The sequence below is a fragment of the Pygocentrus nattereri genome, chromosome 21, assembly GCF_015220715.1.
Source record: "Pygocentrus nattereri isolate fPygNat1 chromosome 21, fPygNat1.pri, whole genome shotgun sequence".
Taxonomy (NCBI): Eukaryota; Metazoa; Chordata; class Actinopteri; order Characiformes; family Serrasalmidae; genus Pygocentrus; species Pygocentrus nattereri.
In genome coordinates this window covers 4055594-4070415 of record NC_051231.1, presented here as the reverse complement: position 1 = coordinate 4070415, position 14822 = coordinate 4055594, and the positions used below count along the sequence as shown (strand labels likewise).

The window sequence follows — 14822 nt, the reverse complement described above, 5'->3', positions numbered from 1 at the left end:
GTGATTGATGAAGGTCTACAAGGCACCTTCACATTGTGCATGCTCATGAGGTTTCCACAGTTGTCTAGGTACTGCTTCAAATCACTATCCTGGAACAAAAAGAATACATAATGAGAGCATGAAGTCTGCCGATACTTTAAGAAGCGCTTTATTTGAGCTTTTCCAACAAATGTATTTTGCATTCTGTGAAAACGAATGTCTGTGCAAGCAAGTCTTACCAAATACTCAAAGACCAGAGTGAGACAGCGGTCAGTGTGAATGATGTCATGCAGAGTAACAATGTTGGCATGTTTCAGGTTCTTCAGGAGTGAAACTGTAAGGACACAGAAAAGGCCGTCAATCTGAATTCCTAGTGTCCGACCATTCCGCTTTTGCATCAGCCTCTCAGAATCAGTTCTACATTCTGCATCATTCTAGTGTTGCAGCGCTCATTCATGGCGTAAGATCTCCCTTCCCCGTATCTGGGCAGTTTGCAGCATGCCCACTGGGGGGCAGCCTTGATTCACGTCAAGCTCCCTCCTCACCAATTCCTGTCACGTACACATTCCCTCATTTAGGGGGAGAGATTCAGGCCCGAGGGACAGGAAGCCTGCAGCTCACCAGTCTAGGATTTGTACTCCTGGCTACAATCTAGAGTTTTAACAACCGAGGAGCTTAAAAATCGACAGTTATTCTGGGGTAGAGAGGCGTCTCGGAGAAGGACACTACCTTCCCTGATGGCAGTGCATGGGGCTCCTTCTTCATGCTCGAGCCGGATCTCTTTCAGGGCCACCAGATTTTCTGTCAGCTTACTGCGCCCCTTGAATACTGTGGCATAAGTGCCCTGTAGCAGAAATAAAGATAACCGCATGTTTGCCACTGAGACTCTGCAATAGTAAGAAGATCATTTCAATGGGACCAGACTCTTGACATCAAATGTAGCATGCATTAAAAATGACTCCATGGTTGGAAATCAGGATAAAATATTGTTGTTACACTCTCAGAAATAAAGGTACTAACCTGTCACTGGGGCAGGGCCCCTCTTGTCACTGGGGCGATACCATTAAGGTACATCTCAGTACCTTTAGTCAGGGAACATAACTGAACCATACAGTTTTCTAAGCTGTACTGACTCCACACACCCCGCCTCGCCTCCAGGCTTTTACTCTACTGCTCTGTTTTAAAACATTCAGGTTATGAAAAGGAACAAATACCAACTTTTCACCTGGAGGAACTGATTTAGGGTTCACAGTCAGACCTTAAACCCACTGTAGAACCTTTGAGGGAACATCTACACTGTTTGTACCTTGATGAATGAAAAATGTTCCTGCCAGTTTATCAGCTCCACTTACTGTATAGCTGCACTTTGTAGTTCTACAGTTACAGACTGTAGTCCATCTCTGTCTCTTTCTTTATTAGCCCCCTTTCACCGCTTATAAAGTGGACAATGTGTAGAAACAAGGAGTTGGTTTTAATGTTATGGCTGATCGGTGCATGCTCGCTCATGACAGAGCGAAGGAAAGTGTGTGAGAGAGAGAGAGAGAGACAGACAGACTGATGAGGTACTTAGAAGAAAAGGGCAGATTAATTCTCATTAATTCTAGTCATTTGGGCTTTCAGCTCATGACCCTTGCTGAACCACGAGCAGCACGTCCTGCTATGCCAAAAGCGAAAGCACACAAGGTTTCATTAAAAAATAAACGTATAATACATTAAAGCCTTCGCTCGGATTTGGTATTCACTTTGGTACGCCTCTGCTTGTTATCAGCTGTGTGAGGCTGTCCATGTCTGATTTTCCAGACAATCCTTTTTTTAGTAAAGCAGCCGTGAACGAGGGTATTCCTCCAGGCTGTGCACAGGACATTATTTTTCACGCTTCATAGTGTATGTTTTCTTGCAGCTAATGGAAAATTGACAGGTTCGGTGTAGCACAGCTCAGAGAATATCAGAGACTGATGAGCTTTCGTGGTACCAAAGTGGCTCCTATTGGGCCAGAATCAACACACCATAACAACAAGCCTGCGTGAATCGCTACTCGTTTGGTTTAGCCTTTCTTGACATTGTTTGCATAAAAAAAATGAGAGTGGCTTTGATTTGGCAAAAGCCTTGAGAGTGAAATGATTCAACCCGCTGTAACCTTAAAACCATGTGAGGACTCACCTCTCCCAGTTTGCCTAGTTTCACATAGGTCTCCAGTTTCCCAAAACCGATGTCAGACTGAAAATGAAAGGCACACATTGGTGTACTTAGGGTTATGAGAACGCTTGATATGTATTTATTTATCTATCTATTTATTTTACGCTCCATTTCTGGTAAAAATACCACACAAACATATTTGCTAGATTCTTTGGCTGAGTTGGAAGCCACTGTGGAATCAATGTGAAGTACTGGAATATGACTGGAATCAAGCATCTGTTTCAATATCATCTACAAACATTGCTCATTATTAATTATTACCTACAGCGCTGTGCAAAAGTATTGACACCCTTCTTCTTTTATTTCAGTGACAGTCAAAGTGGCCATTAAGTACAAGTTGTTCAATTTTCAGCGTGGAAGAACGGCAGAAGTCGTATTTTTAAGCAATAGAAGGCGAGAGGGAGTGTGTTATTGTGAAATAACATCACAGCTGTGAATTGGTGGCCGTAGATCATCACAGCCGTGATGTTATTAAGGAGAAATCACTCCTCGAGCGTCTCTACTGCTTTATTGCAACAGTTAAATAAACACGGTAAGAAATAAATAAAGTGGGCCGTGAACGCAGCGTTTACTGTTGTAATGTCAGCAGTTCCTCACGTCAAATTATAGCTCCTCTATCAGAGCATCTTTTCTTTTTAAGAGACTAATTCAGTCTTAGAAGTTGCTATTTTTGCTTCGAACAGTCCAAGTAATCTAAAACCATTCAGTGACAGTGAGATCTGGATTCTGGGACGGTCAGTTTGTTTTTCTCAGTAAGGGTTTTTTGACAGCTACACATCCTTTCAGACCCACAGGGTTGAGTCTCACAGTGGAAGGATGGACAGAAACAGCTGTGGACGTTTTGAGATCTAGTATAGTGTAGTGGGTAACACCTCTGTCGTCTATGCTGTAGACTGGGGTTCAGTTCCCCACCCGGGTAACCGCCCTACACTGTACTAATAAGAGTCCTTGGGCAAGACTCCTAACACTACCGGTGTCTGGTATAGTGTAGTGTTTTAACTGTAAAAGCTGAGCTTGATTTTCTCTCAAAGATGATTGCTATTAATTATGATTATTAAGTGACCCTTATTAGTCCCACCACGAGGAAATTCCACCTCCACATTCTCACTCATCCATGTAGTGAAACATCACATACACACTAGTGAAGACACACACTAGGGGGCAGTGAGCACACTTGCCTGGAGCAGTGGGCAGTCCTATTCACAGCGCTGGGGAGCAGTTCGGGGTTAGGTGTCTTACTCAAGGACACATCAGTCATGTACTGTTGGCTCAGGGGTTCAAACCAGCAACCTTCCAGTCACAGGGCCAGTTCCCTAACTTCCAGCCCACGACTGCCCCCTCAGATGAAAACTGAGCCCCATTTTTCACAGGATATGTTAAATCTATTTATTTCCCTTTGACTTTCTCTCCTCCTTATCCAACTGCATGACCTTATGTCTAATGTCCTCCTGAAAAATGAATGACTTGTACTTAATGGCTATTTTGATGTTGTGACTGCAGAAAGGAACTGACCAGTGAGGCTCGTCTGGACATGCGGCTAAGCGGTTTGCAGGGCTGTGGGCTCTCCATCTGCAGCTTCTTCAGAAACTCCGGCGGCAGGCGAATGTCCATGGGCAGAGACATCCGCTTACTGACATCCTAAACAGAGAAACACACGTGCATGGCAACAAATGCAGACAGCTCAACGCGCAGCCAGGTGTACCAGGTGTTCTGTACAGAACGTCAAGGTATATTTGACAGCTTTGAACGGTGGAACGTAAAGACAAAAGATAAAGTCTCCTGCATACTGTGACACGATGTATGGTTAGACTCCGTCTTACTTGTCCTTCAGCGCTGAACTCGGAGCAGCAAAGAAGACTGTCACATTTTGAAGGGCATGACTAAGTATGCAAAATTGCTTGGATGAGAATTCTTGAAAAATGTCTTAAAATGCTGGTAATGAAATCATACTGTGAAAAATTACCACACTTAGAAGCGTACGTTGGAGGAACTAATTCATTTGCCGTGTGTGAAGGACTGAATTCCGAGGATTTATGCCCTTCTGTCTCTTAAGGAGGTTTATTTGGTGGCACAATAAAACTATCAAGCAATTTAAAGGAAAGCAAGGCTTCTTCCACTCTTTCTCTCCCCAGCACTTTTCAGCCCAGCCCCTGGGACTGAAATAAGGGTGCATAGTGCAGATAAAAGGTTCGCGAGAGCAGAGAGGAACCCAATGGATTTCAAAATGGTCAGGGCATTCACTCCAATTTCCCTCCTTGAGATACATGGCTGCCGAACACAAGGGCTGACAGCGGGGCTTGGGAGGACTCCGAATGTGAAGTCTCCACTGTGATATGGGACCCGACTTAAAAATAACCCGTCGGCTGCGTTTAGCCAAAGCCTCCATCTTTTCGCCAGGCTTCTGGCAGAAGTGACACGGAGGAGAGGGCCATAATGCGAGGCCGGTATTTGTCCTTCACACACAATCAGGGCTTAGGGGACAGGCGAGTAATGGTGGGTTGGGAGAGCGGGGAAGACGAGGAGGAGGAGGATGATGATGGTGGTGGCTGCCGCTGCTGAGGGAGCCTTTGATTAATCTGTTATTCCCCCTCGGGGGTCTATTTTGTGGGAGGTTGTTTGGGTTTGTTTGTTTCCAACAAGATGAAAGTCACCTCCAGAAAGGTGCTGATATTTATGACGGCTCTTGGGCTGTTTGGCTTGTCATGTCTATCGTGAATGGGCCAAACCCATGTATGCTGAATGCTCATTTGGATGCAATCATGGAAGTGTTACTAATGGTTGTTGCACTGTGTCTGTAAAGGACATCATACAGGTCAGTTCACACATATTATATGCATGGGCATCTATTGTACCTCAGGTTCAGTCCTATTAAGACCCATGCATTATGCATTAGAAACTAATTTAAGTGTCTTTTTACACATGCAGCACAGAAGAAGCAGTTTTTTTGCTTTGTAGTAAACATGTGGCACTACTCACCTCCATAGAGAAGCGACGGTGCTGGACCTTGTTGCGGTAGTGGAGCTGAGTAGGAGACGGGGCCTGGTGGTCTGAGGCCAGCGGACTCGGCTCTGGGTGTAAGCTGTGCAGGCCCAGGCTGTTTGGTACCATATCTGTGGAAATACAGCCCTTTATCTGAGTTGGCTCATACGTTCATCTTTTCCTTAAGGCCAACAGATTCGTTCTGAAGGTTGTGAAGTTTCTGTGGGTTTGGTCACTGGAATTAAACATCTGGTTCCTTGCAGTACAACAACTGGCCTCCCAGTTGAAGCAAATCCTAATTTGGACTAGATTTTACCTGGCAGGCTGTATTGTAAGCCGAAATGCAAACTAGTGGCACTACAGCATCTGACTTTTAACAAATGACAGTGCTGCCTTTACTCATGATGTGCAACCATTCATCACCATTCGCACACCATTCATCACCATTCGCACACCATTCATCACCATTCGCACACCATTCATGTGTGAGTTATTTCCATTGTGAGGGATAAAGTTAAAATGAACTTCAGAATCCCAACAATTCAGTTCAATCTGATCCAAATTGAGCAGATGACATCCCCACCCCTCTCGGATTGACTTGCTAACTCAATAAATATGAGGTCAGTGTTGCCATATGCTGGTGACAGGAGCTGCCATTAATCAAGAGAGCCACAATTACGAGACTCGACGCAATTAGTCCTCACTGTGCTGAGTTTCACGCATTTGTGGTGTGGCTATCAAAATGCATGTCAATCCTGGGCACCCCAATTAATACATTCTGTGTCAACAGACTGTCAGCACAAATCTAATTACGCCCCTATAAACCACACCTGATGCGAGCCACCAACAGCGTGCCTGACCTCTGAGTGAGTGCCCGCCAAAGCCAGCCGCCAGCCTGGTGTTCTCACCGGCTGGTCCAGGCCTGGTCCCGTGTCTTTTTTTTTATAGGTGAGAGCGAAAAATCAAATGGCTTTTCTGCTCCATCAGTTCAATTTGGACAAGGGGGCTTGAAGGGCCTCGAGAGGCACCGTGGCGGGAGCCCTCGGTCCATTTCACAGCAGCGGAGCGGCATAATTGAGATCCACCTCATTATCGGGGCGAGGCTGGCTGCTGAATGAGAATTGGCCGCCAAGCACATCTTTTCTCATCTGCTGGGCTCATCTTCCCCAGGCCCCGGAGTAGAATCTCTATCTGGACCATTTGGGGTGGAACGGAGCAAAGGGCCCCAGCTGTTAGAGAAGGTCATCAACACGGGTTTTACTCTGAGTTTTGTTACAGCATGGGTGGTGATCACAACAGCTGTTTGGAGAGTCCGGTGATCTTTGTGGGTCATTGCTGTAGCAATGCCCTACTCAATATCAACCAGATCATTTGGTGTCTCCTTAATGTGCTACAGATCACGTAATGTCACAATCAGTTTTGCACCGAATGCTTAAACGTGAAAACACTCTAGATTTGGGCATGAGTAGCCCACCCTCTTTATGAAGAGAAGTGGATTCCCATCCTGAGATTATGGGAGAGATATGTTCAGAATATGGTACTCACGTTTTTTTTATATTAGCAGTTGGGAAACAATTCGTTTTCTGATGCTTTTTCTCTTTTTCTCCAAGCCTAAACTACATCATGCTTCTGTGTTAATAACTAGGGCTTGCACAACTTCAGATTGTTCAAAGTCAACATGTCAACATGCTCTGGATTGCATTGCTGGCCTTCATGGAACCAGAGATACAGGCCTTGGAATCTCACCTATTTGAAACCCTAGGCAACACTGCTGGTTGAGGTCTAGGGAGCCAGAGAAATTTAGACCACCATAACTCGTTGACAATAAGAGCAACCGACTTCAAACTTTCCAGATTACAGGCCATTATGCCACCTCTCCAAAACACACATGCCTTTTTACTGTAGTCCTCAGGAAACTGGAGATAATACAGTTCAATATCTGATATTTGAAGCACTGTAGATCAGTGGAGAAATGTTAGAACAAGTCAAACTACACAGGTATAGCATTTGTGCCCTTTCATACAAGCCCTGGATTACTTTGCCAGCCTTCAGGAAACTGGAGATAAGGAAACCAAAATCAACAGGCTCCTCACCTGTTGTCTTTTCTGAGGCATCCATGTCATTAGTGTCATAATCAGTCGTGATCAGCGACTAGTCAACATCAAACGTATGCTGCCTTCAAGTCCTCCTGGGAAGTTCGTGACTTTGGAGGCTGTAAGTGGTTTTGGTTAGAAATAAGCAGAAATAATGTTTTTAGTTTACTTTTATTTTTCAGTTATTAAAGAGAGTCTGAGTATAAACATTATATCTCTATTTATATGTGCGGATGGTTTCAGCCAGTGTTAGTGTTGTAACTGACGAATAACTGAAATATGGCCAGTAATTTATTTATCAGCGGCTATCATTGGTTTTTTGTTGACACACGCCTAACTCAGAAACCTGGGGCTCATTGAAAAATCAATCTTTCCCAGGAGTAAATATGAAATTGTGGTGTCATTCGTATGCATCCATCTCATAAATATGATATTTCCTACACGACTTGAAGGCAGCATTAAAGCAGTAGAGTTGACCAGTTGACTAGCTGACTACTCTGTGCCATCTGTATGGAATGTGTGAAAAATAGATAAGTTATAGTTGGTTAAGTTAATTACAGAACAAAGATGACTCACTATTCTTCATGTATGTTCAGCACGAAATTCACAATAACATGACTCTTATCATAAAACCTGTAACCTACTTAAATAGGCTACAATCATGGCCTCTATAGCAATATACTGCATGCATATACTATTGTCGCTGCCTATTGTATGATTTTTGAACTGCAGAAATGAACAGACTTAAAATGATTGTTAATTATGTAATGTAAATGTTATTGTTTTTAAGGATGAGAATGAGCCTGAGTACTTTTATAGATACACCGTTGAGTAGTCAAAGCCCGTAAACTGCTCTTCAGGCCAGCCAGATATGAATCTCTCAAACACCTCAAGCTTCTGCTGAGCATCAAAACCAATCTCATCTGGCCCCTGATGTAACAGTGTGACCTCCAACGCCTCTGTCCTACTGTGTCTCTCAACGCTGCCCAACAGCACTGATGAAAGGCAGAGATGACCACCTGCATCGGGCTCAAATGGCCACACTGACGTGGGCCACAGCACCACGTTCTGGCTGGGCAAACGAAGCCGAGGGATGGATCTGATACGGCTTTGATATCTTCAAAGCTGGACCTGCTGTGGCAAATGTTCATTTGTGACATGAGTGGGCGAGCAAAGAGAGAGAGAGAGAGAGAGTGGGAGACGGTAGACAAATGGGCAGTCGGGTCACGGGGAGTGGTGGGGTGAAATGGGCTCTGCCTCCGATCTTCTGAGGAAAGAAATATCCAGGGAAAGTCAAGAAGAACAGCCTAAGTGGGATTCATGGGGGGCAACGTTTACCTCAGCTGTTCTAGAACCAAGACGTTCTGGCTGGTATCAGTTGGTGACAACACTGTAGGTAGGAAAGCCCTACTTGCGTAGATGTTATGACAAGAAACATCATTAAACATCTTTCTGGAAAAAAAAGGCCACCATTACTGTCTGTGACTAACAGAGTAAACTTACTAGTGTGCGGGTTAAGGCACAAGTCAATTGAAAACCCCCCAACAGAACCAACCTTTGTGGCTTTTCTTTATTTTTGCGGCTCCTTTTTATCATCCTCTGTTTCTGTTTCTATTTTTTTTCCCAAATAGGAGTACAAAGGATCACTAATGCCTCTTTATTTTATTTCACTAAGAGCCTTGAAAGCATGACGGGACCTCGCAGGCTGATCAAAAGGCTTCCATCGCCCCCTCTCTCCATGCTTAATATGACTAATACTCGGCCCTGCAGAGCTCTTTATTTGGTAATATTGAGGATCCCCATTAAGCAGTCAAATTGTGCAGATGATTCACAGATTCTCTCCAGCGATATCTGACGTTTCAGGTGTTAAGCGTTTCAGGCCTAGCCTCCAACATACTCCAAACCTCCTTTATTTGAGTGATTTTTCTTTATTAGAGGTTGTGAGCAATGGGATTATGCCTGCCTCTCTAGTCAGTCAAATGGAGCAGCAGGGCACTGACTATGAGCCCCTAGAATAGGCTGTGGAGAGGGCAGGCTCAGCAACTGTGGAGTGTGTTACTACATCCGAAAGTGCTGCATCTGTTGGACGTCCTCTGAATGAGCGCTGACCATGTTACTAGATGCTGTCTACACCTTTTTGTCGAGGGCCTTTGAAGGCCATCTCAATGCAGGGAGTTGCAGCTGTGCTTGATCAAATTTGCTATTTATTTCCACACGTTTTGGCTTTCCCTCTGATCAACGGCTACGGAGTTCCTTTTCATCGCTGGCCGTCACGGATCTGAACGTGTTGCCGGTGTTAAAATGCATTCTGCCGTTTAATTGCTAGTTGCCATGGTGACGTGGGCCGTTAACAAAGGCAACAGAGGGATGTAGATAACAAGAGAGTTGTTCAGTCTCTCAGGTAGCCATCTGAATCATCAATATTTATATCTCCTCCTCCCTTTCAGCAGATTTGTAATTCAATACGCCTCCCCACACATGCGTTCACACACCCGCTGCGCTCCATTCTAGCTCTCCGCTCTGTCTCTCCTCATTGATCCATCCATCTCGGCTCTCGCGCACATGCATCTGACCTTTCGGTCTCTCTTAACCAGGCAGAATGTTGTTCTGCTCTCTCAAGACAATCCAAACTGAGGAAAGGCACTTGTTCCCTCGCCCTCACAGCTTAATAGTGGGGGGAGAGAGCGAGAGACAGAGAGACAGAGAAAAAGAGAGAGAACCTGGGAGGATTGCATAGCATTCATTCTCATTAATATTCTGAGGTAGACGAGGGAGAGCTGTAGATCTGCTCTTTTTCATGTGTGGCATAAAGGGGAGAGACAGAGAGAGAGTGCGAAAGAGAGAGAGAGAGAGAGAGAGAGAGAGGCGATGGAGGGTGGGCTTTAGCTCCTTCATTTGCCGATATGAAAAGCGGAGGCCCTATCCAGGCTCATCATTTAAATATCACAGCAGCCGCAAGCACTTTGATCTCCCTGGCGGTAATTGGGGTCATCACAGGCAAGTCATCTTTCGCTCTCTCTCTCTCTCTCTCTCTCTCTCTCTCTCCCTCTTTCTATATCTCTCTCTCTCTTTTCTCTCTTTCAGCTGCAAATTGTCACATCTCCTTTAACTCCACACTTCTGCCCCCCGAAGCTGTTTATCTATATTTAAAATATAGACATAAACACAGAATCACATACATGCAGCAGCATGCCAATCATGTCTTGGCAAGTGAGCAAGTAGTTCATACATCTAATTTCTCTTTAAGAGATTGTTGTACATGTGTTTTAAGGTTATTCGACCTGTTTTTAGACATTTTTACGCCTTTAAAAGTGCAGATTGTATATCGGCATCAGGCCGATATCAGCAAAAAATCCTAAAAGGAAAGGAGAGGGAAAAAAGAATGAATCCAGTCCAGTGATGGAACAAATCTGACCTTAAATATGAGCCCAAGCACTGCACAAAAGCTACCGTCAGATTTTGTTGTTTGTTGTTTTATATGTGATCTGAATGCGACATCAGTCTGAACAAATCAGCTCCTAAACTGAGCCACATGCACAAAAGAACAGAGCATCACGCAGCTTCACGCGGCTGAACCAGAGATAAACAATCACAACTGCCAACGAACGCCAGTCGCTCCCGGAGGTTCAGCTTCATCTTCACCAGCATCACAGGAACGAGCATGAAGCTTCACTCACTGACAGCTGGGCTCGTCCCCCAGAATGTGCTCGAGCCGTTAAAAAGGTGCGGTCACTTCTTTGTTTTGTGTCCTCGGATTCTTTAAACTGTCCTGCAGCTGCGTTCGCCCATTTATTTCGAAATCTCTTCAAACACAGAGGGTTTTGGATGAGTCTCTTCTCATTTTTGCACAGAAACATCAGCCTTAATGTTTATGAGTCTCAGCAGTGCAAAATTATGGCAAATGGTGAGTTGGATTGATGTAAAAGTCGAATGAATTCCGATCTGGCCGCTCAGACTGAGTCGCATTGCCGCAGATCGGATACGTATCAGATTTCAGTAACATATATGAAAGCGTCTCACTTATGGAGAAAAAGATTGGCCACTTTTACCTGCTGTTGGAACAAAGCCTTTGAGTTCACGTCACGTCTTTGAGTTGAGGTCACTGTTTTTATTATTTCCCTTGGATACTACCAATCAGAACAAGTGAGAGTTCCTAGAAGTTGTGTTCATTTGCGCAAAAGCTTCCACACTAGGAAACCCAGACCACCGATTTCAGGAGGACCAGAGATCGGTTGTCTGGAATACCCTGGGCTTGAGCTTTTACACTTGACCAAACGTACCAAACTCACAGAGCAAGCTGTCCTGGGTCTGGGAAAAAATGCTAATATGAAAAAACGTCCTTATTTTATTATTATATAACACTGGATTTGTCTGGAATTCAACAATGATATGTTTCGCATTCATGAATCTCACCAAATAATCAGCATCTGGTTTATTTTACCACTGACAGCAAAAGTTGGGAAAGTTGATGATCTGTAGATGGTCTGATCTGATCTTGATGGTCTGTAGACCGTTGCTGATGGTGGTGTCAAATATTACTGTAGTGGCTTTATTAAAACCAATGCAGGATGCAGTTTGCCATCATCAGTTCAGAATCCAGCCAACAGCATTTACACCTGCTTTGAAAAGGTGGAGGAAAATCAATAAAAAAAACCAGGTGCTGCCAGTTCCTTCGAACTTTAGGAAACCCAGCAGAATTTAAAATCAGTTGCACTTCTAACATTTGGACCCACTTTGTGTATGAGCGTACCCTGACAGCAAGCACATGTGTGAGGAAGAGGACATGCAAACAGCCCATACACTGCGCATTTAGGCTTGTGCACCAGTTTTGAACATAACAACCAGGTAGAACCTAAAACAGACTGGCTGCAAAAGACTGTGTGCATTACACTGGGCCCAGTTAGTGATGTATTTCTTCCTGTGGGGAAGTGACGTTTCAATTTAATCTCATTTTAAGGCTTAGTAGTAGAAAAGGAAAACTGTTTCTGTGCAATCACTAGATATCATCAAACAGGTCAAATGATCTGCCAATGGAGCGAGATCATTTCGCTGGACAGCATTTCTGAAACAGGTAAGAATATCTACAAATGGGTTGAATATTCTTACAATATTCTTACCACCTTCTCATAACGAGACATAAGATAATCACAGTATCGCTGGACGATACTTCTCACTGACCACCACTGGTCTGCTTTTTTATCAAATGTGAATAAAAGTGCTACTCTACGACCAGCTCTCTCTTGACCACGCAAATAATGATCTGAAAAACGAAAGCTGATCCTAGATCAGTGCTCTTTCTCTGAGAAGTGGAATGGGCATGACCCAGTATGTACAATATCTTGCTGTGAGCGGTGAAACACCTTGGTGCAGACAGCAGACGGCCTGCTCAGAAAAGGACAATCCAATAACTGGGCCACCGAGAGTCAATTCTTCTTTTTTTATACGTCTTGGCCCCCTGGTAAAAGAGGGGCTGGGGGGAGAAAGCCGTGCAGAGGAGAGATGGCAGCGTTTTTGTGAGTTATAAATGTGGAGCTAACATTCATGATCTAAAAAGTTCACAGACTGCGGCAACACACAGGGCCGCCCACGGTTGGTTCGCTGTAAAAAAAACCCTGAAACTGCAGTGAAAAATGATAATGATGGAGCAGCTTCTGACTGTGTTATTGTAGCTTTGACTCCCGCGTGTGCTCGTTGCGTCTGAGACAAAAGGACTTAAAGAAACAAAAGAATAAACATATGGCAAATTCTTTGAAGCTGCAAAATCGGTGGATGTTCTGGGCGAATAGAAAGAGATGAGAGAGAAAGCCGTGGAGAAGGGGGGGCCACCATCGGTTCTTCATTGCCTCCACAGTTGGTTGTATGTCCTATTTCTAGCCGGCCGTGAGATCTGGACCCGTTCTCTGTACGGGTCACTTAGCATCATTTATCTGCCCCAGGACACGGCAACGGAGACAAGCCTTTCCTATACGTCAGACGTGAATTTTTCAGCTTTGTGTCTCTATAGACGTTAATCCACTTCAGCTAGCCTGAGTAATACAGTTTGAGCCTCTTGTTAGCAGAGCTAGCCTTTGATGTTGTGTGGGTGGTACATGCAGGTTTCATATCGCAGCCTGAAAGCCCTTCAATTGAGACTTAAGCCAAGCGGTGAACCAGGGGCCGCCGAACGACTTTGATGTTGGAGAGAGAACAGGGCAAAGGGAGGAATCCCTGGGGAGGCGAACAGGGACCCCAATTGTGCCCTACTCCGATCATCTGCTCTGTGCTAACAGCCAAAGCATCTCCCTTTGGGACTAAGAAAACCACTTTACACTCATAATATTAGGACATCCCTCTGGCACAGGGCGAAGTGATAATCAGGGTCTTTGTGGTGCTACAGGTGCACCCCCATGGAGAAATCCTGCATCGATTTGGGCTGTCTCACTGGGAATGGTCCTGTCAGATAAAGGGCTAAGTTGATGAGCTGAGTATCTTGATGGTTCCGCCCTCTGGGCCTTAATTGATTAGTCAGGTAGTTAAGATATCAATGTTCCTTAAGGAATCCATTAGTGTCGGAACATGGGAGGCTAAATATATACTCGGTCCTGGGTTAGGTCTTCTTCGCTGATGAGAATGTTGCCTTTGTTTTTGGCCAAATTAGTTCGCCTGGCTTTAACGTAGAGATGCATTTAATGTAATTCTTAGTATTTATTAGTCTTTTCCTGCAATAGAGTTTCATTTGCGTTCGTATCTCCCTGGTTAAGCAGTCTGCTGCAGCACATCTTTCATTTGAAATGCGAGCACATTTCATTCACGCCTGGCTGGAAGGCTTGATAGCGTTTTACAACAGCTGGTAATTACTGCAATGTGAGAGAGAGAAAGAGACACACACACAGAATGAGGTTGTCTTTTTCTAGTACAAAAATTAAGGCCCACTTGCTCAGGGAATTGGTCATTCAGCCCTAATATTCTTACGAAAAACTCATAACTTTTTGTGTGTGTGCGTGCTGGCAAATGAAGTTATTTCTGTGTGGAATCCTACTCCTGGGTCAGGATGCGAGAGCTGCTTCAAAGACATTACCGTTAAAAATGTCTTGCATCTTTCTGGGGATCAGAAAACACTTGTTAACAAAGTAATGGGCTACAACATTTGCATGATTGCTCAATCATGAGTTTTTCTCTATAGAGAATTGCTATGTTGCGACATGAACTGGCAATGCATCGCTGATGTAATGAGAATTAAAGCAGACACTCAGACAGGCAGACTAATATGAAACATCAGTTCCCTAAAGTGAATCTTGGCGCTACCCAAACCGAATGCAGCACTAACCCTACAGTAATTGGGTTCTGATAATCTACATTACTGGTGAACAAATTGAACTGATATATCTCATAACTCAGGTCACTTTCCAGCATCCGCTTTCTCCCTGACCCAGTCTTTGCAGACTTTTCCTCCTCCATGCCCGGTTTGGACCTTAATTTTCAGCTCGAGGGTAGTAGAGAATATTAATATGGTGAAGGCGCTCCTGTAGCAGCCCTCCCTCTCCTTCCCCTGTTTCCTCTTCCACCGCCCAGACCCCATCCTCCTCCAGCTGTCTC

At 44.5% G+C, this 14822-nt stretch overlaps 1 protein-coding gene across 2 annotated transcripts in view; it reads right to left on the bottom strand.

Annotated features, from left to right (window-relative positions):
* Positions 1-14822, bottom strand: part of cdk18 (cyclin dependent kinase 18) — a 66980-nt gene that overhangs the window by 13071 nt on the left and 39087 nt on the right. For both annotated transcript variants that reach the window (XM_017714800.2, XM_017714798.2), the window contains 6 exons: positions 5152-5285; positions 3688-3813; positions 2140-2196; positions 709-823; positions 219-313; positions 27-89 (listed from right to left, as the gene is read on the bottom strand). In XM_017714800.2, coding sequence (XP_017570289.1) covers positions 27-89; positions 219-313; positions 709-823; positions 2140-2196; positions 3688-3813; positions 5152-5285 — 590 coding nt within the window. The remainder of the gene's footprint in view (positions 1-26; positions 90-218; positions 314-708; positions 824-2139; positions 2197-3687; positions 3814-5151; positions 5286-14822) is intronic.